Source organism: Hippoglossus hippoglossus, chromosome 9, assembly GCF_009819705.1.
Source record: "Hippoglossus hippoglossus isolate fHipHip1 chromosome 9, fHipHip1.pri, whole genome shotgun sequence".
NCBI classification, from domain to species: domain Eukaryota; kingdom Metazoa; phylum Chordata; class Actinopteri; order Pleuronectiformes; family Pleuronectidae; genus Hippoglossus; species Hippoglossus hippoglossus.
This window is the reverse complement of record NC_047159.1, coordinates 9,419,599-9,445,192: the sequence shown is the minus strand read 5'-3', so window position 1 is coordinate 9,445,192 and position 25,594 is coordinate 9,419,599. Positions and strand designations below refer to the sequence as shown.

The 25,594-nt window shown below is 42.2% G+C and overlaps 3 protein-coding genes and 1 long non-coding RNA gene across 6 annotated transcripts; 3 read left to right on the top strand and 1 right to left on the bottom strand.

Moving 5' to 3' along the window:
• Positions 1-107: 107 nt before the first annotated feature.
• LOC117768223 lies at positions 108-13,269 on the top strand. The gene is made up of 3 exons (XR_004615027.1): positions 108-981; positions 4,325-4,330; positions 13,259-13,269. It is a non-coding gene; the product is annotated as an uncharacterized LOC117768223 (long non-coding RNA).
• selenop (selenoprotein P) lies at positions 699-4,330 on the bottom strand. 3 transcript variants are annotated; one of them, XM_034596419.1, is made up of 5 exons: positions 4,195-4,330; positions 3,388-3,619; positions 2,784-2,996; positions 2,567-2,684; positions 699-2,447 (listed from the first exon to the last, which is right to left on the bottom strand). In XM_034596419.1, the coding sequence occupies exons 2-5, from the start codon at positions 3,588-3,590 to the stop codon at positions 1,746-1,748; spliced, it is 1,236 nt and encodes a 411-aa protein (XP_034452310.1). In that variant the 5' UTR covers positions 3,591-3,619; positions 4,195-4,330; the 3' UTR covers positions 699-1,745. The 3 variants fall into 3 exon arrangements, with proteins under 3 accessions (XP_034452310.1, XP_034452311.1, XP_034452313.1); XM_034596420.1 differs by having other exon boundaries at positions 3,388-3,620; positions 4,201-4,330; XM_034596422.1 differs by having other exon boundaries at positions 1,773-2,447.
• Positions 6,621-13,179, top strand: znf131 (zinc finger protein 131). Its single transcript, XM_034596416.1, has 9 exons — positions 6,621-6,738; positions 8,632-8,779; positions 8,872-8,973; positions 9,328-9,472; positions 9,585-9,690; positions 9,874-10,065; positions 10,191-10,566; positions 10,682-10,812; positions 11,497-13,179. Exons 2-9 carry the CDS (start codon positions 8,650-8,652, stop codon positions 12,025-12,027), a joined length of 1,713 nt encoding a protein of 570 aa, XP_034452307.1. The 5' UTR covers positions 6,621-6,738; positions 8,632-8,649; the 3' UTR covers positions 12,028-13,179.
• A 293-nt stretch (positions 13,270-13,562) lies between the features above and the next one.
• nim1k (NIM1 serine/threonine protein kinase) lies at positions 13,563-24,762 on the top strand. The gene is made up of 7 exons (XM_034596418.1): positions 13,563-13,974; positions 19,711-20,247; positions 20,725-21,068; positions 21,231-21,343; positions 22,864-22,985; positions 23,133-23,279; positions 23,753-24,762. The coding sequence occupies exons 3-7, from the start codon at positions 20,773-20,775 to the stop codon at positions 24,509-24,511; spliced, it is 1,437 nt and encodes a 478-aa protein (XP_034452309.1). The 5' UTR covers positions 13,563-13,974; positions 19,711-20,247; positions 20,725-20,772; the 3' UTR covers positions 24,512-24,762.
• The last annotated feature ends 832 nt before the right edge of the window (positions 24,763-25,594 follow it).

Here is a 25,594-nt window from a genome sequence, read left to right as displayed (position 1 = left end):
CTGAGCTGGGAATCAAACCAAGAATCTTCTTGCTGGGAAGCAGCCACTGTGCTGCCCCCACTTTCATCCCCTGCAAAGCCTCCATATGACGCACAGGATGTATCACTCATGTACATGCAGAATCAGGGTAGTAAAAACCACTGGATTCATTATTTTGTACATAGAGAAATGGAGAAAGATGCTACAACACCTGATTATTGAAAATTCTGCAGTATTTCATCACAATGAAACTACTCATTCGTCTGAGCTGAAGAGGTTTTTCATTTTAGTGGAGGTGTCAAAGTCTGTGTTAAACCTGCAAAGGGTGAGGAGGACAGTTCATTCACCAGCCGAGAGTGTGGTGCTGGTTTGTTTTGTAGACCTTCAGCGCCACCTGCTGACAAATATGAGCAAGAGTTAGAAATGCACCCTTCACATAAATGTTCTATATATTGCAAGGAAAAACCCTGTATCATATACACACCACAACAAGGGGCATAGAGACATCAGCTCTGAATTACTGGTATGCTGTTGGGATAGCATGATCCCCCTGCTTTGTTTGATTCACATGTCTAACTTCTCAGGCACATGCAGGACAGTTGCCATATCCCACCAACATCAACTCCCCCCAGACAACAGTTCTTCTAACACTTCTTAAATATACTTTCACTGTTAACTATTGTTTGAACTTAGGCAAGAAAACACACATAAAGCAAAGCTGCAACTCAACCATCTTTATTCCATTTTCATTTGCATTTGTGACGACATTAACACAATACAGTTCTCTGTGCAGGCATCAGGTTTTCAGGGTGATCGTGACCTTCCCACAGAAACCGTCATTAAGTACAGAGTGTATTCCAACATTCATTCATCGCTTCACTCTCTTTTTCTTTCTGTCTTTTCCCAAACAATAGAGCATTTTATTTTTTTATTTTTTAAACAAGCCTTATATAAATGAACAATTTGCAGCCTACAAGTCTAGTAAATGCAAAATAAAGAAATGTCATTTTAAAATGTGCACGTTGAAAGCTGAAAAGAGATACACTAGTGTAATCAAGTGACTTTGCAAAACAAAAAGAAGTGGTTACTGCCATTATATGTGCTTAAAAACAGTGATATCAGGCCCTACAGATAAACATGTCGCTGATGTGAAGTTTTTTAGGTTTGCTTTTACATGTTTTGTGCTTTCAGGTTTCCCCAAAAAACTACAGACTACAGATTTAATTCTCCTAATATGATGTTACTGTGATATCATCTTATCTTATTCCCTCTTAATCATTCATTTTTGTTGTGTTTGCAGAGTCTATCACATTTCTCTGTTTCTTCAAACATCCTCTCATACTTAATTATAAAATATTTTGAGTGCTTATCATGTTCCCTAACTACCTTCTCCTCTCTCTCCTGCCGGATTTCATACAGACGCCACTAGAGCGTAGTTTCTGCGCCTGGTTTCATAAAGGATGGAGAGCGAACTGGAAAAGGCAATTTACAAATATGATAACCACGTATACTCCTGAGAAAAAATGGGAGCGACACACTGACAGACATGCTGAGACGGGTGAAACACACCACATGTTTTAAGGCATGTGTTTATCTTTCATTGGGATGTTGGACATCTTCTGTTCATCTATCACACATGCTGTCAGGGACGGCCCCGCCCTTTCCCAGGGTAATACTTGTTGGTAAAAAGTGCACCTGACCGTGGTGTTGTTAGTAGATGTTAATATGAGGCTGATATCAGAGTCAGCTTACAGCTGCTCTCATCCTCAGCTCACTACACCTGGGGGTCAGGGTCACTGGGCTGGCTGAGGCTGCTGTCAGTCAGCAGGAGGCGAGCGTCACTGTCAGGTCTCCCTAACATTATTGGATGCATCGCCTATCAGTCCGTGTCACTGTCAGGAGGCGGGCAGCGCCTCATCACAGTGTCAGAGACCGACGGGCTCCTCGCTCCCTGCTTCCCCAAACAGCCTGCGTCAGTGTCAGCATCAGCTGACCTTAGGAAAGGCTTCGTTGTCAGAGCCTGCTGTCCCCTGTCAGCTGTGCTTTGATTTTCAACTCAACTTCTTTGGTACTCAGGGCCTCACATGGGCTCCATGGGCCTCCTGTGGCATCTGCATGTGCACTGCTTTCTGCATCTGGCCTAACTCTGCTTGTTGCTGCCCTTGAAACACCTGACCATTCTGCTCTTGCCCCTGTGGCCTAAGATCTTGTTGAGTTTGGCTTTGTCCATGGTCATGGTTATCATGATTTCCATGGTGTTGACCTTGGTGGTGACCATTGCCATGGCCAACGCCACGGGGGTGAAACCCATGATTATCCCCATGGTGGGCATGGTCATGACCATGGTGATGTCCATGATGGTGACCGTGCCCGTTTCCATGTCCTGGGTCTTCCTCCACAGCTGGGGCAGCATCTGCATCAGGCTGTGCATCTGCTTTCCCTTTGCACTCCTCTGGAATCTCAGCGCTCTGTACAAACATAGAGAGGGGAGAACTTATGCAGAGTCCATGTTTGAGTTAATGTGTTACAAACACATTATCTGATGACACTGTTTAAATTGATGTATATTCATGCAGTTATGATCTACCTCATGTGTGCAGTCCCCACACATGCGTTTGCAGTAGGTATCTTTGATCGCACCCTCGACATGACCTTGTCCGATGATGGAGTATGGGAGGGAAATGTGGTGGGTGAGACGGCCACACCTGAGGGCGAGATGATAGGAAAACATGGGGAGGTTGAATATCTATGGAGATTACAAAGGTTAAAATGAATGAAGAGAACTATCCACTACAGTAACACACCTGTCATAGATCAAGAAGTCGTCTTTCTCTCCCCCCAGCGTCTGCCAGACATCAGGCTGTTGCTCCTCCTGTTTGTACAGGATGATGTTCCCTGATAGTCTCTGTGCCAGCATGGTGTGCAGGCGCTGTGCCTGCTCCCCCTGGTGGTTAATGACCATGTAGGTCACATCCCTCAGGCCCTGACTCTCCAGCTTCAGGCGCAGGCCATCCACTCTGTTCAGAGAAGAGCAATCAGAGACCATGAGTTTAAAAATCAATCTCTGAGATAATGCTTTACAAATATATATGAAAAGGATGCACTTCTTCAAGTGAACTTTGTAAGAGTTGCCTCAGAGGGATGGATCTGTGTTTGCTTCACCTTGCTGACAAATTGGTAGGCCTTGCAAAACGAGCCATCAAATCAAATGTAACTGACCCTATATTTCATCTGATACGGTTTCTGAAACACTTTCTGATTGACCAAGCAGTGAGAATGAAATGCTTTGCCACAGATGTAGGACTCCTAGGGTGCAACATCACGTCAAGCTTGATCTTGAATGAACAAAAGAGCAGGACAAGAGGTCAGGGTTGACACTGACTGAACACGTGATGGGCAAATATATACCTGGAAGCCTGCACCAAGCAGAACAGTCAGCTAGCCTGCAGAAGGGCCACCACTGTCACCTGGCCCATCCTCTCCTTCATCGGCTCCACCTCCCCTATCTTCCACGATGACGGCGGTTGACAGCGAGGCCCACCTCCGTCACTCTCTGCTCCGCCCCCATGGAGCAGGCAGAGAGAGAGGAGCAGGCTGAGGCTCACCCACATCACTGTGGTGCCTCCTCACTGCCCCAAGTCTGCTGAGCACAGAGGAGAAAGGGAATTGTGGTGAGGAGGAGGGAGAAGTATGGAGGAAAGGAGGAGGGCGAGAGGAGAAAGACGGAGGAGATATTGGTCAAACTCAGCAGACAAGAGTGATAGTATGGTGCAAAACACAAGAGGAAGGTTATCCTTTTTATATTCTCCAAATCAACCTAAGAATCCTGTTACTGGACATGGTTAAATGAGGAAAACAGTGCAAGTACTAGACTGAACAAAGCAGTTTATTAGAGGTTTGTAAATCTGGGTTGTTTCTATACAAATCTGGACTTTGATAAACACAATAAAACAACATGTAGTGCGACAGGAAGTCTAAATATTTCTGCAATGTATTACCTCATGCATGACAGTAGGAAATATTAAATAGAGTAAGCAACTGTTTCGTGACTGGTGCGAGCACATCTGCGTCAAGGACTAGCTCAGACACACTGAATTGCGAAATCCCCCTAGGTTCTAAGTTTTTGCTTGTATCCACTTACGAATAGATTTATTTGTCACATTATTCACTGCATTTTGAGTAACTGGATAAAATCGAATGAATTCCTTCACATACCGTTTGGTTAAAAAGTTTCCTTCCCTCTGCTCAGTTCTTCGCTGCTGCAACTCCAGGAACAAAAACAAGCCTCTGCCCCCGCTGCTCCCCCCTTTTATACTCTGCTTGTTGTTTTGCTATCAGGAAGGAGGACAAAGTTCAGTCCCAGCAGTGGACTGCTGATGCCTACACTTTTTCTCCAACTTTTTTCATTACAAAATGTTTGGTAGCAACTGGCAGTTTGACAAATTCCTGCAGGGGAATGGTGCGGGGGGGGGGGGGGGGGGGGGGGGAGTTGCCTATTTAAGTTGCCCTGGTTAAGATTTGATAGGCCTGGAGAAAGTGCATGAATCTACCTTGTAAATTGAGCATTTCATCATCGCGTTAAGTATATTATACAGAGGTGTATCATCTGTTTCTAAGAACATTGTGCAACTTCTCTCAGCACAGAGAATGGGGGAAGTGAAAAGGGACAAAGGGCAGGAATCTGGTTGGTGCTGGCATGTTTCTGCAAGATCCACACAAAAAACAGGAGTCATTCAATATGCACAAGTGACATTTGTCCTGTAAAAGTATCCTGCAATTTAACATACACAGACAGAGGAAGTAGGACAATACCAACATATAAACTAACCTTAGGCTTCAGGTGCTTTTCCAAATTATTCTTAATTCTTGTTGAATCTTGTTTTAAGGATTTTATTGTTAAGCAACACTGCATTAAACTGTGAGTATGTTTAAAAGCTGCAAACAGCCCATGCTGAGAATCTGTCTGCAGATATAGGCCATGTCCAGTTGAGAGCAGCTAGGTCACTGTGTCTCAGATTACTAGAGTCAAATACCAGTGGAGTGTTCGACTTTAACAAGGAATTCAAATACCATAACGTGGACATCCGCTTTGATCTGAAACTATAGCACACACCTCCACAGAGTGGATGGACACTCACTTGCCCAGGTATCAGATAATCTTACAGGCCTACAACAACCACATTTGCAGTATATTTTGTATTTCTCCAGCTTATTCGTGTGACAGTTTTAGTGTTTGTTCATCTCCATGTGGATTTCCAGGCTGTGTGGATTTAGTTGAGGATGTTCCTGCCAAGCGTTCACCCCCGTTAAATCCTCACAAAGTGATATATTTGAGCCAGTATTGAAGACAGGTGGAAACAGCTGTTTGTCCTGATTCAAGGGGTCCTGTTAGGAACACATTCTGCAGCTGCTGACTTGGTAGTATGGTTTTCCTCTTAGGTATGTAATGACAAGAGCAGGGAAATTACCAGCAGTATCGCACACTGGGGAAAATAATCCCATTAGTGGGAGTCAACTAATAACTAAAGCTACAGCAGGGGATATAAAAGTTGCAAGTACAAAAAAAATTAAATTAAATGAATAAATGAAGGTATCTATAAACACCTCCGGGTCGAGGTCGGCGGTGGGTGCAGTGATACGTGATGACTTTGATGTAGCAGCCATCTGATACGACAGAGAATAAGGTGACTTAGTTTATTCTGTGACCCGGTGTTACTCATTTACAGCGTCTGACACCGTGCTCATCATGTGGCCCTCATGAGAACACGCTGACCCGAACAACCTACAGTAATAAGACATATCAGTCCGTTTCAGATGATCTGATTTCATAATGTTAAGATGGCACTATATACCAATAAAGTAATTCAAGCTTGCAAATGGTGACATTGGACATTGACTCAGTTTAACCCGCAGGTTTTAACTTCTACAACTGTTTAATCATTCCATGATTTGTGCAGTGGCCCATTGTTACATAATCTGATTTCAATATATCTTCCACCATTATTATAACATTACCACTTGTGTGCAAAAATCCTCTTATTATTTCAATATCACCTGCAGTATTCCATATTATGTACAATATTCGATATTACTTACTCCTTTTATTATTTCTACTTACGGCCACTTTGTTCAGTATTAGTTTCTCCGTCTCATGTGGCTTACATATTTTTTTAGTGCTTATTTTATTCTCATTTCTATTCTAATTTACTATTAGACACAGTTTCTGCATGACTCTGTATACACTTTATATTTTTATTTAATTAACAATACACTTCTACATTTATTGTTAGACTTATTTCTTTATTTTATCCACTGTGTTCTATTCCACTTAATATTGTACTGTTACTGTTAAAGTTTTATTTGATCTTATCTGATCATTAATCAGTAACAGGAGCAGATTTAACACTGCTCCACCTCACATTATACATTATTTGAAGTAAATGGTATTTTCTGCAATGGCACATAACATTTTATCTACTGTAAGAGAAGTAACTACGGATGTAAATGTGTTGTAAATAGACTTTTGTCTCTTTTTAGTCAGGATCCCTTTTCCTTGTCTCCCAGCAGCGGGTCCCTCGAACATGTAAACACCTGTCACCAAGCAACGCTCCTCGGCGTCCTTGACTTCGCGGTGGATTGTGGGAAACTGAGGCCGGAGACAGGAACGACCGCCCTTTTTAATGGAGCGACGAGTGTAGAAGCGAGCTTCATGCGTCGCGGGGAATATTGTGGCAGAACACGCGTGTGACTGAACTCCAGGTGAGTGAACCGACGTGTTTCCACGCGAACTTTGAACCGCGGCGGGTTTACCGAGGAAATACGAGCGGGAAATGTGTATTTTAATGCGCGGTTTGATGACGTAATGTTGATTGTCAAAAACGCGAAATGGCGAGCGTGCTAAGAGGAGGCCCGTCGCCTGTTACACTGGGGGGGCTTCCCCACGCGAGTTCCGCTCGTGTTCCAGGATCGAACCCGTCACACAGGTGCAGGTGGCCCCGGCGAGTCGGGCTGTGGTCAAACGCACGTATCGTGTCTATGAAATTGCTTGTTTTGCTCTGCGGAGTTGTGTGTTATGCTAGTTTGGCTAACAGTTAGCCAGGCAGGTTCCCTTAATCTGCCCCATGTGTGGGACCAGGGGCTGAATCAGAGTCCCACCTCTCCATGTTGTATCTCAGGACCCCTCCTCTGAATTCACTCAGCTTTTCCTGAGCTGATTATTTGAGGTGTTATGTTCTTGATCGCTGCTCTTGCTTTGATTCAAGAAGATGTGACTTCTTCCATAGTGTCAGTCTTGAATGTCTGACTCTGTTAGCTGTGATGCATTTCTGGTTACACAGCTAAAAACTTTATGCTGTTTTCTTTTTTCCTGCCATGTCAAATTTTAACAAATGAAAACATCTACATTCATTGATCCAAACTTCAAATGTTTGTTTATATATATATATATATATATGCAAAAAGTAAGGGAACACTTAAATCACAAATCAAATCTTGATGAACAAATTGAATTGAAAATCTTTACTGCTGTAAATCGTATAATATGTTGAGAACAAAATGATGAAACCAAAATCATTAACCCGTTGAGGGCTGGATTCAAAACCACATCCCAACAACGTCTGAGCTTGCTCCTGATGAGTCGGCTGATGGTGTCTTGGGACATCTCCTCCCAGACCTGGATCAGGGCATCAGTGAGCTCCTGGACAGTCTGTGCCGGTACTTGGCGGTGTTGGATGCACCGATACACAACGTCCATGCTCTTGAGACTGTGCCGTGAGACACAGCAAACCTTCTTGCGTCCGCATGTATGGATGTGCCATCCTGTACGAGCTGGACTACCTGTGCAACCTGATTGGGCTGCAGGTACTGCCTCATGCTACCAGTAGTGACAAGGACACTAGCCGAGCACTAAACTAGAGAAGAATCAGTCAGGAAGGAGAAGGAGAGAGCAACTGTCTGTGGCCACCACATGTAAAACCATTCCCTTTTTGGGGCTTGTCTTGCTTTTTGCCTCTCCATTGCACCTGTTGTCACTTTCATTTGCACCAAAGCAGGTGAAATTGATTCACAATCACGTGTGCTTCCTCATGGGGCAGATTGATATCCCTGAAGATAAAGGAAATGTTAAGCGGGGTCATGCAAAATGGAAAAGTGTAGAAAGTTGCAGCAGTTTTATGCTTTTTACTGTATGTATCTAAGTATGACGAGAGCTTGAATGAAGATACAAATAAATCTTATCAGACTGATTTGGGCTCCTGAATGAATGTTGTGGTTTTGAACTCTTCTATATGAGTTACAAACACAACAGCAACATATTGTACAAATCTGAGGTGGATCAATTATGTGTTGTCCCCGCACAATATGCAAGTGTTGTATCTATAAATACTGGACCTTTGGTATATTTCTATCGATGAAAATTATTGATATTATTGACAACCCTTAAGTCTTAAAGACGTGTGCAGGATTGAACTTGTACTTTGATCTACAGTGTTGAAAAATTAGGTTTGAGTTGAATTTAGTGTCAGCCCTTACAAAACTGTACTTTGGAATATTTTCTGTAACTCAGATGCTTGGTAAATGATAAGTCTGAGTGATACCTTACTTTTCTTAAGCAATGCCATGATGTGTATGTTTGTTTTCCTGTGTTCCCTGCAGAGGAGGACCTGGTGAATAATGGCGGATGAAGTGGAGGTGGAGCTGGACGGAGGCAGCGAGTATCCAGCACATTACAAAGTCATGATGGACAAACTCAATGAGCAACGGCAGCTTGACCAGTTCACAGACATTACTTTAATCGTGGACGGTAAGTAGTCATACACTGTAGGTTATCTTCTAATGTGTTTAAGAAATTACCCAAGCAGCACTTCCAATTCCCATGTTTCCTATCTCTTGCAGGACACCAGTTCAGAGCCCATAAAGCGGTGTTGGCAGCATGCAGTCAGTTTTTCCACACATTCTTCCAGGATTTTACACAGGAGCCACTGGTGGAGATAGAAGGTATTCTGTGTTCTACTTCAATTCTGAGAAAAGCATTGAAAGGCGACTAAAATGCTTAAATGAAAATAGAGCTGATGTGAACAGACCAATCAGTATTAAGGAGTTAAAAAAATAGATATATCTGCTGATACAAAACTTAAAAAAGGCAAACATATAACTGTTTTTATCTCTCTTTGTATTTTATTTCTAAGCATATGCAGTGCAGCATTTTACAGTTGAAAGATATTTGTTTATGCCCCCTGATGGACAAACTATGAAGTTGTGAGACATTTTTAAATGACCTTAAACCCCCCCTGGTATTTCTGCACTGCAACAGCTTTTACTCACCACTGCTGCTTTGTCATCTTCCAACAGGTGTTAGCAATACAGCCTTCAGCCAGCTCATGGAGTTTACCTACACGGCCACACTAGCTGTAGCTGGAGAAGAGGAGGCGTACGATGTGTGGAAGGCTGCAGAATACCTCCAGATGCAGGAAGCCATCAAGGCGCTGGAAAATAAGTGAGACTTGCATGCCTATGTTGCACCTGAAGAAGCTGAATTGTGTCACTCGGTTTAATTTATGTTATAATGATGTTCTTACCTCTCAACATGAGCTAATTCTGTCTTGTAGGATAAATGAGAAACCAGTGATGGCAGAGAGCAAAGGTAAAAAGAGGAAGATTGCAGAGACGTCTAATGTGATCACAGAAACTCTACCCTCGGTGGAAGGAGAATCAGTAAGTGATGCCTAGATAATATAATCGCTGGACATTCAATTGACTGAAATTTTATTGTTTTTCTTGTAGTGCATATTTCCACCACTAAAAAAATCAATTCTTGGTGTTTCAACTGCCTAATTTAGGAATTGAACACAAGTGACTTTTACATTGTCAGGACTGAATATTTTCAATGTTCTCCAGGTGGAGATTGAGGTGATCGGGGATGGGGGCATTGAGGTGGAGGATTCGGGTTTAGAGGAGGTGGTCGATGCAGCAAAGAACGCCCAGGCTGCGTCGGACGACTCCGCTTTGGCTCTTCTTGCTGACATAACTAGCAAATATCAGCAAGAGGAACCTACGCTACATATGATCAAGAAGGGAGGTATAGAAGAGGTATTGTCACTTTTTCATCAACGGTTGTTTTATTGTTTCTTTGGTTTATTAATTGGGAAGCTGAGGAGTTATTAATGTGAAAGAATTTACCCAAATGTTTGTACTTCTGTGTTCGTGCTTGGCAGGATCTCGTGTATCAGGAGGAAACGGTGACTGCGTCCAAGGTGTTGGAGAACGTCGACATCGTAGAGGTCCAGATTTCACAAGTGGACAACGTATTCCGATGCAACAAGTGTGACCGCTCTTTTAAATTGTACTACCACCTCAAACAGCACCTGAAAACGCACCTGGGCGTCTTGGAAAAGCCGCACGTGTGCAACCACTGCGGTCGACCCTACACGCGAGAGGGCGCCTTGAGGCAGCACATCAGCACGTTTCACTTTGATGCAGAGGAGCTCTCTCGAAACCAGAAACCCCAAAAGAAAGTGCATGTTTGTGAATACTGTAAGAAGCACTTTGACCACTTTGGCCACTTTAAGGAGCACTTGCGGAAGCACACGGGTGAGAATGAAAAGCTGGATGAGCTCATATATAACCCTAATTTGTCATGTTTGACCCGTAGGCCTCTTGTTACATGTCCTGAGATACGTGTCTGTCTTTGCGTGTCCATCTTTAGGGGAAAAGCCTTACGAGTGTCCAGATTGCCATGAGCATTTTGCGAGGAACAGCACTCTGAAATGCCATATGGCAGCCTGTCAGAATGGGGCAGGAGCCAAGAAAGGACGCAAGAAACTCTATGAATGCCAGGTACAGTTTGTCCAGAATCAAGGCCAGCAAGCGCTTCGATTGCAGTGTTGTGTCTACAGTAGAAAACTGTTCGAATACTGTATATACTGATGTATTGTCAATTTCTTAGATTGAGGTGGTTTAGCTTAGGAAATTAAATTTTACAGTTATTGACAAAACATAAACTGTAAACAGCATCAAAGTGAAAACGCATGTCTGATAACTATCTCACAGTGGGAATGTCTCAGTCAACTGTTTAATATTAAATATTAGCATATATTTGGATATAAGACCGTAAATAGATATTGCAAATGTTTTAATTTCTATTATAAATATAATTAATATTTGTTTGTGTGAGAAATAATAGGATAACCAGGGCTGTATGCCTCCAAGGTAATATCGTGGGCCTGAGCCTCTTTCCTGCATGACGGACAAGATTCACGTGTCACTTCCATCTATAGGAAATAAAATATAGGTATAGGTGAAACAAGCAAATGCTTGTAAAAACTGTGGTAATGATGGCAGAGGTCACAGCCCGAGTTGGGTAAAACTATTTCCACTCCCAAGTAATTAAAAAAAACTCCAGTAATTGGCAAAATGATATAGTTTTATGCTCGCTACAGTTGGCCCAATATTCTAGCAACAGCAGGGACGAATGCTCCTTTGACCTTGTCCTATTGTTTTCTCCTCTACCGGCTCCATCAGGTTTGCAGCAGTGTGTTCAACAGCTGGGACCAGTTCAAAGACCATCTCGTGAGCCACACAGGCGACAAGCCCAACCACTGCACCATGTGCGACATGTGGTTCACTCACCCTAAAGAGCTTAAGACCCACCTGAAAGACGTCCATTCCTTTGAGGACAGCAAGTCAACTGAAGAACTGGTCATTACAGACCCTGCTGACACCGCCGCCCTCGCTTTAGCAACGCAGAGCATAGAAGGAACTGAAACGGTCCTGTTGGATGACGGAATTCAGGTGGAACACGTCACAGTGGAGCCTGTAGATATGATGGAGATGGAAGAGACTGCAACGGTGGTGGTGGAGGAGGACGAAGGGGTGACGGAGATGTGTGAGGAGGACATGGAGAGACTGAAGCAGGCTGGGGTGCAGATCCAGGTGGTGCATGTGACCACGACTGAAGTCGACGGTCAGCAGGTTGTGAACTCTCAGGTGGAGGTAGAGATGGAGGGGGAGATGGTGAACGTTGAGGAAATAGAACAAGCAGTGGATGTATGAGAATGTGAAAATGACTCGAAGGACACTCTCATCGTGAATGGCTGCATTATCGTGCAGCTGACGTTTGAGCTTCCATACAGAACACTGCATGCAGGATCCAGCACGTCACCTTGATATGTTCTGTTCTCCGCCGTCATGTTGAATGACTTTGTTCCTGGCAACATCACTCTTTGAACTTTTAGAGATGAGTAACTTCCTGCTTATTAAGCTGTATTTATGTTAAAGCTGTTGGCCATCATATCCCATATTGTTGAAGACTTCACTGCTTCATCAACTTATTTTCATGTGTGTTTATTTTTTCTTTTTGTCTTTATCTCAACTCAGATTTATATTTTGGATCACTTGCCAAGAGAATTTGACAATGAATGAAATGTTCCCCGTTGCAGCTCATAAAACAGCTGTTGCCTGGTGCTGAAGCTCATCAGTGCTAATGCTACAGTTGTGTTCAAATTTATTTTCATATTGATTTACGGTGTTTTTGTAGGAAAAAGTCAGATAGGGATTAAAACTGGTTTCCAGAATGGGCTACAAGTCTTGCATCCATCTTCAGAGAGCTTGATAGTCTTAAAAATCGACATAGTGAGGTAAAGATACATTTTAAATGTCTTTATTATACCTTCGGAATTTGTTTGATTATTTATTTTTCTTCAATTGATAAAATGGCAATAATCTGAATGGTGATGAACCCACAGATGTTTGAATCCAAGTCTGCTGTTCCCCTTTGCTTTTGGTTTATTAGCTGTAACTTCACTGGATTCAGCCTCTGTACATCACCTGCACAGCACAAAACAACACATGCACTGTCAGCTACTATTTGGTGGAGCCAGAATCTGTATTTCCCTCAGGATCTGTTGGAAACCAGAGCAAAGCTGAAGAGAAAAGCAAATCTCGGACTCAAATACATGAGATGACCGGAAACACAATAAAAATCCAACGATTTAAAGTTGCACCTTATCTGCACACAGCTATCTGTAACTATGTTTGCACCTTTAACCGTCACTGAGGGAGACAATGTTGTGTTAATATCAGGATTACACTGACCCATAGTGGCCAAAAGTAGTTATTGTGGACATCAGGGAGTGGCAGAATAATCCTCATGAGCCGTACCTTGAAAATCTCTTTGTCTTCCCTTCTGATATAATGAATATGCTGGTCTAGCATTTATATTTGTAAAGTTATTTGTAGTTCATCAGCTGGTTGAGGAATCGCAGGGATGACATTCTCCCAAAAGTGTTTTACATCAGGATTTTGATGTTCAATTGAATGAGATTCATCTAAATGTGACATGAAATGAATTACATCCACATATTACTTATCTCAGCTTCACCCCTGCCCATTGCAAACACATGTCACACTGAAAAGTACAAAACTAAAACTGTTGACCTACTTCTCTTCAGAATCAGAAGAACTTTATTGACCCTGAGGGGAAATCGCTTCGTTGTCACTCCAGCTGAGAATATACATAAACAAAGACAATAACAAAACATAGAAATACAAAATATAAGCAAGAGTTTGTATTTCCCATTTATCAACCCAAGCTGCTCCATTTTCTTTATTAGGGTATTAAGCATTTACCTGTGCAGCAGACTGGTCCCCTGACCCCAGCACGACCCTGTGCCGTGTTAATAGGCCACGGTGACACTCACGGGTTAAGTTACCTGGCTCTGTGCGCTCCTGTGGCCGCAGACTGGAGCTAAAGGGATCCTGCGGCTCCGTCTGTAATTCTCGCCTCCCATTGGCTCGGACGCGCGCGGTGCACTCTGTGAGGGCGCCGCCGATTGGTCGACGCACCTGCCCGTCACGCGGATTCCCCCTTACAACAGACTTAGGGAGCAGCTGCAGCAGGAGAGCAGGAGGCTCAGTGCGCTGAATGTCACCGGAGAACATGATCTCCGCACCGGGGAGGGAGGTGCAGGTCGGCCGGCTCCTGTGGAGGAGGTGATCCAGGTAAGATGGGGCGCTGCTCTTCTCTGTGCTGGTGGGTTTGTGGTGAGAAACGCGCTGGTTGTTGTGGGCAGTGGCCTCCTGCTCCTCCTGCTGCTGCTGCTGCTGGAGATGAAAACTGTTGACTGTCATTCACTTAACTGACGCAATTCAACATTTAGTTAAGTAGAATGTGCGTTTTGAATCACATCAGAGTCGCTTCCTGGTTGGCGACTCTGCAGCATCTCTTATAATAACCTCTGCAGGTGATGGAGCTCGTCTCATATGGATTAAACTAATGTGATTTAATCTCCTAACCTCGTTGCCCTATATATTTTAAAATCAAACTATAGTCTTGTTTTATCAATGCAACACTCCTGAGAGGGATCACCAGTGCAATCACCTGGCTGTTACGCACGCACGTGACGCACACGCGCAGTAAACAGATCAAAAGTTCTGGGGGTGGGTGGGAAATCCACAGTTTGGATGAGACTCTGCTCCGTCAGCCTCTTCTGCCTCCGTGTGCTGAGGTAGACAAAGCTGGAGGACAGCAGGTTATGAGAGGACACAGTCTGGCTGCAGCACCTGTTGCTCTGATGAGCTTTTATCTGCAGCAGCCATCATAAAAAGTCCTTCTCCTGCGTGTCGAGGGCATTTCACCTGAAGGTTCAGGAGCAAGAGATTTATTGACACCAATCAGCAAATATTTATACAGATTACAAGCATTGTTCGGGGAAAAGCTTTTACCACCAAAACCTACCTGTGATTATAATGAGTTAAAAAGCTTGGAACTTGAACTGGTTATAACTCTCATACACATTGACTGGTTTATTTGCATTTTGGCAAAGACAGAGGAGATCTGAATGACTCAGCTGCCAGATTCAGATGTCACAATCTTCCCCATCACCATTTATTCCACTGATCGATCAGTTGGCTCCATTTTGTGTCTTTAACTACAATATTTATGTTTTTTTCCCCTCCTGCATCAATATGTAAACAACTGGAAGCCAAGTGATAAAGAACCAAATCATAAAATTATGAAATGTTTTATGATAATCTTTTTTTGGTTTTTAAATCTTCCCTTAATTCCTCTGACCTAGGTTAAAAGCTGAATGCATTTCTATATTCTAGAAGAATCTTCAGGCCTGTTTATTTCTCCTTGAATAAGAATGTTTCTAATCTTTTGATGGTCAATCCGTCCGTGCACATGAGGCGCTGAGTGTCATGTGTTTCATTTTGTTCTTTGATGCAAACCCCTTTTGAAAAGCGCCGACAGCGAACAACATGCAAACCGGTGAGATTTCACCGGTTTGCACGCAGCAGTAACAGTGTCTCCTGCATTGTTGTGTTATTGTGCTCTGTGCACACGGCGTCATGGTAACTTTGTTCAGGCCTCAGAGACGTCTACATCTCTCTGTCGCCCTCCAAGATGTATGGAGAAGTACACAGCTGTGTGTGTCCCAAGGCTTTGGGAAGAACAGTGTGTGTAGATAAATAAGATCGAGTGAATATGCACAAAAAGATCAAATCAAAACTAAATATTAGTGTCCTGCTCATGTGGTTTGGACCATTTGCAGTCCCACGTATTGGAGCTCAATTATTTCCAACTCCTTTGGTTTTAGTGCAATCACAGTGGTGTGTGCAGCTCTGGTTGGGACTGTGTGTTTATGTGTCAGGGGGAAGGGATTTAGAGGTCACCCTTTTTTTTGGGGGGAACTGGAAATGTGAAATATTTGCCCCATAGATTCCAGTGAGGCCTGTCTCTCTGTTCCTAGGGCCCATGGTCCTCATTGTTGCAGCTCTTTCACTGTTGAGCTCTTTATTCTTGTCAGCCGTGTGTCTCAATTAACACACTGGGGAGCTTTGTGTGGGTACAGCTCGCTGTCCGCGTGTGTATTTACACGAGTGCACTTGTGCGTGTGTTTGTCTGAGGGAAAATGGTGCACATGAATGTGTGTGCACTGGCGCGTGCGTTGTCTTTGTGCCTGGATGCATAATGGCAGTGAAAAACGGAGAATGGGATGCAAACACAGGCTGGACTGAGGGAATGGACTCAAAAGTGAATGGGGGGCAAGGCAGTTTTTTTTTTTTTTTTTTTAAGAGACAAGACGGAGAGGAGGAACTGTTCTGCAGATAAACGTTGCATAGCTCCTGTCTCCTCTTATACATCGTCTTCAGGCACAGACAGGCAATTAGGTAAGAATGACTAATTCTTGATCCACAGCTGCTGTGGAAGGGCTCTCGTGTTTTCCGTTGTTGGAGTGTGTGAAGAGGCTGCTGATGGTAGCACGAGTGCACCAGTGCAAACTCTCCTCCCTCCCTTTAGGGACCCTCAGACAAATGATTGACTGTCTGGTGAGTAAGGACCCACACTTGGCACAGCTGATTGTGTTTGCTGATGTGGTAAACAATTCATATAGAGAGTTTTGTACCTCTGTCTGTAAATCAAACATTTAACAAGTTAGTACGGGATGTGATCGATCTACCTCAGATTTGAAAACTGCAAAAATCAGTTTAACCCTTAACATAAATAATAATGTGACATTTAATGGGATAATTATTGATTTCCACTGATATGAAGTGTTAGTCTCTAAAGACCAAGGTGATCAGTTATCAGTAACATATCCGTCTGTAGAGTGTTTCAGTCATTTACTTTACATGACTGAAACACGGCACATTTGGTTTTGATGCTGATGCTCTCTGTGATGTTATTCAGCTTAAAGTTGCAACTGTTTTTACAACATGTCTTATTCGTCTACATCAGAATCCTAGGCATGAGCCCAGTAGAGAACATTACAGCCTCTGAGTTTTCCTGAGCTTCTCTCAGGTTTTATGATGGTTGATTTTATAGAACAACAGGCTCCCACAGTCTTTCAAATTTAAAACTTCTAACACAAGTTCAGTATAGATTTGCTTATTCTCAATTTGTATGAGCAATATTTTTTACTTAAACCATGTAAGGTATCTCTAATGGTCTGACCAGCAGCCAGAACATATTTTTAAAATTATATTTTGAAAGTAACACATAATTTAAACAAAGGAACTAAAAGAATCTATTACAAGTTTGGCGATTGTCCTGGACTTATAGTTTGACTAAAATGATAAATTGATTTCAGCATTAAGCAAGATACTGTGTAATAGACATGTCAAGTTTCTAATTCTTCCAATGACACACTGTAGTGCTCCTGTTGGTGTGTGTTCAGTCTGCTCTCTCAAACACACACACACACTTCACTTGGGTGCTCTGCTGGCTCGATGCTGTGTCACACAGCACTGCAGTGTGCTCTCTGTCTTCACACTCTGTGCCAGTTAATGCCTAATCCTCAGCCTGAGCAAAGAAGACAAACAAACATGCTTGTTCAGTGTCCATCACCAAGCAACCACGGAGATCTGTTATCCAGTGGATCCAGCAAAGCACAAAGCAATCTGGGTAACGATGCTCGTCTATAGACCGACCCTCGGTGGAGAAACTCTCCACTTGATGCATAATCAGTCAGTTCAGTTTTGAAAACCTGCTTTATAAATAGTTTTTGGAATATATTTGTAAAGTTTATATTTTTCATGTTTTTGTTGAAAAAAGTGGGAATAGTCCAATAAACTATTTGTGACTATGTTCCAAGACGTATTAATCAATCATTTATATAAAACTATCAAGTATATATCCATCTGCAATTGAAAAATACAATTTCCTCATCACTTTAGAATTCGTCTTGCTCTCCTCTTATTATTTATTGCATTTATCTCATGCACGCTTGTCCTTTTAGTCTTTTTTATTTACACACATAAAAGGCTGGTATTGGGCGCGTGTTGCTTTGTGCTGTAAAGTGGAGGCCTCTCGTCTCTTCGCCAGGCCTTTCTCGGCCGCCTGAGATCAATGCTTAGATATTCATGGTGTGATGATAGCAAGGTGTTTGAAAGGCTGGGAGACTGCAGGCCTGACAAAGGAGAACGGCTTTGATTTCCCAGAGCAGCTTAAACATAGATTCATTCATCTTTATATATAGAGAACAGAGAACAACCTCCAGAACACCGTGTTACTCCTGCCTCAAACACACAGAAACACACACACACACACACTGTCCTCTTCTGACTCAAAATAATAATGCAAAACTGAGGGAGAAGAAGATAAATGTTTTCCGTCAGTTTTACACAACATCCTTGTTTTTTTTATAATTATTTCCAACTCTTGATTATTGACATCACTATTGCCATATTACTGGGTCACCAATTTGTATTTGTATTCACTTCTCCTGGTCATTTGCTGACATTAAAAGCCACAGAGAGAGATTGAATTGCCACATTATGCCCTGTGATACTGTGAAGATGTGCAAAAAGGCTTCTGGTGTCAGATGTGCAGGATAAAGCCAGTTAACTTTATTTCTATGAAAAGACCAAACCCCTCAAAATAGGCTCTGGCTTCCCTACAGTGCCACTCAGCATCACTCTTGTTTGTTCCTATTAAGGATGCAAATAATTTTTTAAAAGCTGAGCAACTTCCTAAAACACTTCCAGACATTACTCAAACATGAGTAAAGATTACAATACAGCAATGGAAAAACACTCAAATACAACTAAAAGTTGTGTATGACAAATCATACTCAACTAAAAGTACATAAGTATTTGCTGCAAAATGTAGTTTTACTGAGACATGTGTAGACTGGGTTGAGTGTTCTGTGTATATACAGTCACTGCTGTATTCAGGTGTCGGGTTCAATAGAACAATGGACTTGCACTGGTAGAAAGTAAGAGCACACTATTATTCCGTTAAACACCTCAGCGACTAATGGTGAATTAGAAAGTAAAGACAATTCAGGCCAGTCCAGTTCTGTCAGTTCACAGGACAACACTAATATAAAATAATTATGCCTACAACTAATTATTGAACTATTAAAATAAATTGTGTGTTTACTGTATATATTTAAAGTTGTTTTATTCACACTAACTCAACACGACAGAAAACTTTGCATTAAATGTGACCCATTACATTGAACCTTTGTAATAAAGATACATGGAAATTTGAAATATAGTTGAAATTAAATAATAATATATTTTTTGAATGCATGTAAGAGACAAAACAGATGAAACTAAAGTCACTTTGAAAACTGCTTCAGATCCTCTGGAGTTATCGAAATTAGATTTTGTGTAGTTTATTTGGCTAAATTGAATTGTTTCTTCCAAGTCAGTGTTCAGCTTTACCTAAGATTCACCTTCTACTTTTCCCTCTCAGGGGACATTGTTAGAGCTTTGCTGTCAGAGCAGCATGCAGGTATCACCTAATTTCAAACACACACACACACACTGACATTAGGGAGTACCGGTCATTACTCATGTTCTTCATTTGAAATGTGAAGGTTAGTCACGCTGGTATTTCATGTTGTGAGAATCCCCTTGTTGGCAGAGAGTCATGAGGATCTCGCTCATTTGTTCGTTCTGGCTCTCATGGCAACGTAGCCTTTGTCGTCCTCGGAGGACAGGACTCGAGCGCTAAGTGAAGCAAGGATTACAACACACATTAACGGACACTCAAGCAGATAGTGAAGGGTTACACCTGCGTTGACATGTGCACACAAAGTTTCACATTTCACAGACGCTTGATTCATAGAAAAAAATCAAGTTCTCAAAAATATTCTGATACGTCTACGAGGAGGTAAATGAAATTATAAAGAAAACTGAAAAAGTTAGAAGAACAAAAAGAAAAAGAGGGTTTCCATTTGAACATTAATGACATTTCTCTTGTGTCGTTCTTGTGCTTTGTTCCAGGTTGTCTTCATGAATGTCCCACGGCTGCACCCTGACACTATCATCTGTTCAGCCTCTTTCTCCCGACCCTCCATCTCCTCATCCCTCCTCCTCAGCCTGTGACCTATTTATACCCTGAACACTCAGGAGAGCCCATTAAAGCTCCACAGATCTCTTCAGACACGACCATGAGCGTGAATCCAACAGCACGCAAAAACCTGCTATCCCATCTCCATCCTCGGCTCCTCTTCTTCAGTAGCTTCAAATGAGGAAAACTAAAACTTTGACTTCTGGACGTTCTTGAAATGCAACGAGACTGCGGCTGTAGTCCGCCCCTGATATTCCACTGCGGCGAGGACCGGTATCAGTTGCAGCTCGTTTGGGAATTTTGGACGCAGCATTTGCTTGGGTCTGTGGAGCCTTGGAGCTTCTGACCCATTGAGTTGAAGTAAAAGAAAACACATTAGTAACATGTGTTTTTTGACTTGGCTGTCTCTATAGCTATGAGATTTGGATCACTGAAAGGATTTAGCTGCGAAATGGCTCACATATCTGAAGGTATGTTGAATGAATGTCCTTCAAATCAGCTGTTACAATGTAATAAGAATGTATTTGATTCAATATTTAAATTAAAGCATTTACTGAACCTGCAGGAATGAATGTGCTGGCTATTTCACTTTTGCATTTTTATTTCACATTATATGGATTATGTGTGAGGAACAACACTTTGATTACAGGCAAGAAAATTAGAATAACACATGTTGAAGTGGGCTTTATATAGATTTAAAGAGAAGAAACACCAAATATATTATTAATGCAGTTTTCTTAGTTGTTGTCATTTATTTGAAGTTTAAAGAAGTAGATTTTAAAAGACACTCTCAAAGCAGTCAGAACATCAATGAAAGTGCATCAGAAAAAATACAAAATGTAGTCAAGAAATATACTGTTTTAAAAATGTCAGGAAATATACTGTTTTAAAAATGTTGTAAGAAACTAACAACGAAACCACTGTTTTTGTTCTTTGTGTGCACCAAGTCATGCACCCTTACCAGCCATGAGCTAAGTCCACTCCACCCTTGCAGGATGACTGCTGTCTGCCCCGCTGAGAACAGTCCAGAGGGGACTGCAGCCGGGGCCAGGACAGCAGGTTCTAAGGGGTCGGCGTCGGGGCCAGCGGGGGCTGCTGGGAGCAGCTCAGTTTCCGGGGCAGAGACCGGCGGGGAGTCTAACGGAGACTCAGTCGGAGGCACTGGTGGACAAAGGTACAGCCGCTGGAGCCGCCAGGACAGCTCCGACATCAACACGGACGATGAGGGAGCCACCATCCGCCGCCTCACTCCACTGGAACGGTTGAACCTGGATATGTGCCAGGATGACAGGTAGGGATGAGGAGAGAAAACCGAAATCCTCTTTTTATTTCTTCATTATAGGATTTCAATTGATTGTATTTCTCTTTCCTTTTCCCACCTGCCATGCATTGAAATCCTTTCTGTGGTGGCTCCTCTCTTATTGGTGTAACATCTTTTGTAATGTGGTCACAGGGTCGTCCGCGAGATGACAGTGGGAAGAAGAATTGGCTTCTACAAAATTCGAGGGGAGATCGGTGTTGGAAATTTCTCCCATGTCAAGCTGGGAATTCATGCCCTCACCAAAGGTAAGAAGCTGTATGATATTAATGAAATGAAACTGTGCGACACATGTACAGGGATAATAAAATGTCAGTTGTACATGTTTTTGGGAATGTCTATGAAATATCAGCTCTCGGCTCTGCTCTTCTTCTTAGATTTAAGTGATTGTGGCTGATGAGCTGTTTCCATCAGTGGGCTGCAACACTAAAACAAGTGTGATCTTATGTAGCCATTCACCAACAAGGTGATGTGTGCCGGGGTCAGGGGGCTGATTCAGCCACACAGAGACAGACTGTCTGCTGCCCTTGAACAGATGGATTGATTAGAGATCTTCAGTTTCCTTAGCGACGGCTAAAATTGCTGCATGCTTCATCAAAGGCTAAAGAGAGAGAGGAGAACGAGTGTGTGAGTGTGTGTGTGTGTGTGTGTGACTTAGTCCTCCAAAAACAATGTGAGCTGCGATGCATTTTAAATGCTCATTGAAAGCTATGTCACAGCTGAAAGGGAGTCTAATACCAGCCTGAATAATGTATAACGATGCACAATTAGATATCTCAACACCATTTTGCCCCTTAAGAACTTTTCTGTATTTAGTTACCTGAGGTTTTATTTTATTTATCTCTATGAATCATTAATCAGTTGTGTGAGTCTCATACACTGTATGTAAAGTCATTTGGAGCTTTTGGAGTTGTTGGTTTTCTACATGTTTCTTTTCCATTTTTATAATGTGGTGTGTTAAATTTGATTCCAGAACAAAGTAGCCACAGTAATTCAACTTTCTGTGCCCCCTCTCTTATTTGATATTCACTGATTTGACGTTTCATATAGGCTTAGACTTTAGATCACAGCAGTAATACAGGTTTCCGTCAGCTGGAGCTGAAAGTGAGAGTTCACCCCTGGGAGAACATAATCAGGAAAATTGGTTTCTGGTGGCAGTTAATCCTCCATCAAATTATCTGGAGCAGAGCGTCAGGCCTGGTCACTTCAGGGACAATTCTGCATTCGCTAGTTGGAACCAGGCCCAAATTTCCTATCCTCCAGCAACAGTACATGATTTATCAGAGAGTTTAAATAAAATTAGTCATGATGCACAGCGATAGACACGATGAGAGTATGATGGAGTATGAGGAATTTATCGAAGAAAAATGAATCTGAGGTTTCCAGAATAATGTTAAAATATTACAAGAAGAAAGTTTTAATTTAATGAGAAAAAGTCTATATTGCAAGAATTAAGAAACGTTTTAATTTAAGGGGAAAAAGTCTATATCACGAGTATTACGAATTTAAAAAATATATATATTTCTTATATTCACCCTCTAAAATGACACATAGTCTAAACCTACTACTTTACTCTCATAAAAAAAAAAATTCCCCCACAATATTAAGGCCTTATTTACAAAATCACAATTTATTTCCCCTTTTTTTCAATATGACCTCTTTTCTGGTATAAACTGTATTTTTCTGCATGATTGGAGTGATCCACTTTCTCTGTAGAGATGTGTGTCTGATATTTGGTTTCACTGATCTTTTCCTGCTCCGTCTCCAGACAAGGTGGCCATAAAGATCCTGGACAAAACCAAGCTGGATCAGAAGACCCAGAGGCTGCTGTCCAGAGAGATCTCAAGCATGGAGAAACTGCACCATCCCAACATCATACGCCTCTATGAGGTTCCATTCACACACCACACACTCATCTTGATTTCTATATGACCATTAGCTGATCACAAGGGGCTTTCTCAGTGATCACAACATGTAGCCGACGTCCAGTTTTCATCTGAGTAATGCATTCTGACATGACATCTTTTCCCTCTTCAGGTGGTGGAGACGTTGACACGGTTACACCTGGTGATGGAGTACGCGGGGGGAGGGGAGCTCTACACCAAAATTACCACGGAAGGGAAACTTTCTGACGCCGATGGCAAGATTGTCTTTGCTCAGATCCTCTCTGCTGTTCAACACATGGTCAGAGCATAGGAGTTTATATTGAATATTAAGAAAGATAAAAGGAAACCACATCTCAATCTGAACGTTATCTTTGTAAGATTTAAGTAACATCTAAATACTGTATGTTGATGTAACATTGACCATTTACATTTTTGTATCTGATCATTGACTGTAGTCTTTATAAAGATGCTCGACATGATGACTCCCCACAATTTAAGCTAAATCGTCTCTATTGCCACCTGGTGGCTGGCTGCATTTTAGATAATAAACTCCATCTCCTCCATGTTAGCGGATTGGACCTGGACCAAAGTACGAAATATTTTTTTCTCAAAGATACCTGTAATTTTAGGTAGTTCTTACTACACTGATGTTTGCTTATTTTTCAGGTAAATTTGGTTTCCGTGAGTTACACGATTGGGGTGGAACGTCATGATTGACAGCTGAGACTGACTCGCAGTCATTGATCTCAGTTTTTCATTTTTCTCCCACAGCACGAGAGCAACATCATCCACCGTGACCTGAAGGCAGAGAACGTCTTCTACACCGGCAGCTCGTGTGTCAAGGTGGGGGACTTTGGCTTTAGCACGCTGAGCCGCCGAGATGAGACACTAAACACGTTCTGCGGCTCTCCGCCTTACGCTGCGCCTGAGCTCTTTCGAGACGAGCATTACGTCGGCATCTTTGTAGACATCTGGGCCCTCGGTGTGATGCTGTTCTTTATGATGACGGGCGCCATGCCGTTCAGGGCGGAGACGGTGGCCAAACTGAAGCGATGCATCCTGGAGGGGGCCTACATCCTGCCCTCCTGGGTGCCAGAGGCGTGCCAGAGGCTGATCAGAGGGATCCTTCAACCCATTCCATCTGACCGCTGCAAGGTGGAGCAGATGATGGGCTGTGAGTGGCTCCTCCCTGTGGACTTCCCGCGGTCCATGGAGCCCTTTAAACTGGACCCGTCCTACCTTGCAGAGAGTGATCCCCCTGAACTCGGAGAGGAGGAGATGGAGGTAAAGGCAGCGCTGGAGATACTGGGAATCACCTCAGAACACATTCTCAACAACCAGGGGAAGGACTGCAGGAGCTCCATCACCGGGGTCTACAGGATCCTGCTGCACCGCGCTCACAAGAGGCGGGCTGTTCACAGCGTGCCTGCAGCCACCAAGGTTGTCAGACCAACTAAACCAAGTAAAAAGGAGCGACTAAAAGTGTACCGTAATTTACGGCACACCTCTAAACTCTGCGTGATTCTGTGACGAAATGCTCTGCTCCACTCTGAAAACTCATTGACTTAACGCCTCGTTTCCACAAAGTTTCGTTGCGTGTCCATAATTTCATGTCATATATGGATTCTGCCCCCTAGTGTTCACTGCACGGAATGCATTTCTTGACGGTGGTGGAGCCATGGGAGAGGGCTGATTTTGTTGGGTTTTCACCACCCACTTTACTTTAAAATTGCTGATTAAAGAAAGTTGTTATGTTGATTGTATTGCTCTATATATATCTATATATATATATATATATATATATATATATATATATATATATATATATATATATTCCTCATGAGATTTGGGAATGTTATGAAATTCGATTTCACATAAGAAGGATTAGATGGCATACATAACTTTGATTTGGGTCGTGCAGGTCAGATAGTTACTTAGTTACTCAATGTAGCATGAATCTTAAAGAAAAGATTCTGAAATTCACATCCTGATGAGGCGATGAGTGGTGAAGCAAATGAAATAGTATTTTATTGTTGACTTGCACTTTTCTTCCAATGCCTTAGTTTTCTATGACGCTATGAAATCAGACAGACTGGTTTCATTGCAATTTTTAAAATTTTATTTCTTTCCCTGTGGCTTGAAAAAGCCAAGACATGACATGAAGCTAAAAAATATAAACCAACTACGAAAGTTATTAGTTGGCAAAATTTATTTTCAGTTTTGATTCAGACTACTTCAGGTTGTATTTCAGTTATATGTTTTTTTTGTTTTATCATTTGATGCCATGTCCATGCTCATGTGTTGATTAAAATATGTTTAAAGATTAAAATGCATCAGATTTATTTTCTCATTTTGAAGAAAATATTATTTGACACCTGATTATTGACACCTGAAGTTAAACCTGGTGTTTCAAATCATCCACATGTGACTGACAGATTTTGTACTTGAAGAAAAACAGATCAACATTCTCCCTACTTATGTTGACATTTTTAATGATCAAATTTCACTTACCAAAGCAAGGATCCATATATTTATCCATATGGATAGATCCCAGCTGACATTGGGTATAGGTAATAATAATAATAATAATAATTGTGATTGTGGTTATGATCA

Excerpts from the sequence above, each read along its gene's own strand:
- nim1k (XM_034596418.1), top strand. The coding sequence starts at position 20,773 with ATGACTGCTGTCTGCCCCGCTGAGAACAGTCCAGAGGGGACTGCAGCC. Across the intron at positions 21,069-21,230 it reads GATATGTGCCAGGATGACAG|GGTCGTCCGCGAGATGACAG; the intron begins GTAGGGATGAGG and ends ATGTGGTCACAG. Across the intron at positions 21,344-22,863 it reads AATTCATGCCCTCACCAAAG|ACAAGGTGGCCATAAAGATC; the intron begins GTAAGAAGCTGT and ends CTCCGTCTCCAG.
- znf131 (XM_034596416.1), top strand. The coding sequence starts at position 8,650 with ATGGCGGATGAAGTGGAGGTGGAGCTGGACGGAGGCAGCGAGTATCCA. Across the intron at positions 8,780-8,871 it reads CATTACTTTAATCGTGGACG|GACACCAGTTCAGAGCCCAT; the intron begins GTAAGTAGTCAT and ends TATCTCTTGCAG. Across the intron at positions 10,066-10,190 it reads AGAAGGGAGGTATAGAAGAG|GATCTCGTGTATCAGGAGGA; the intron begins GTATTGTCACTT and ends CGTGCTTGGCAG.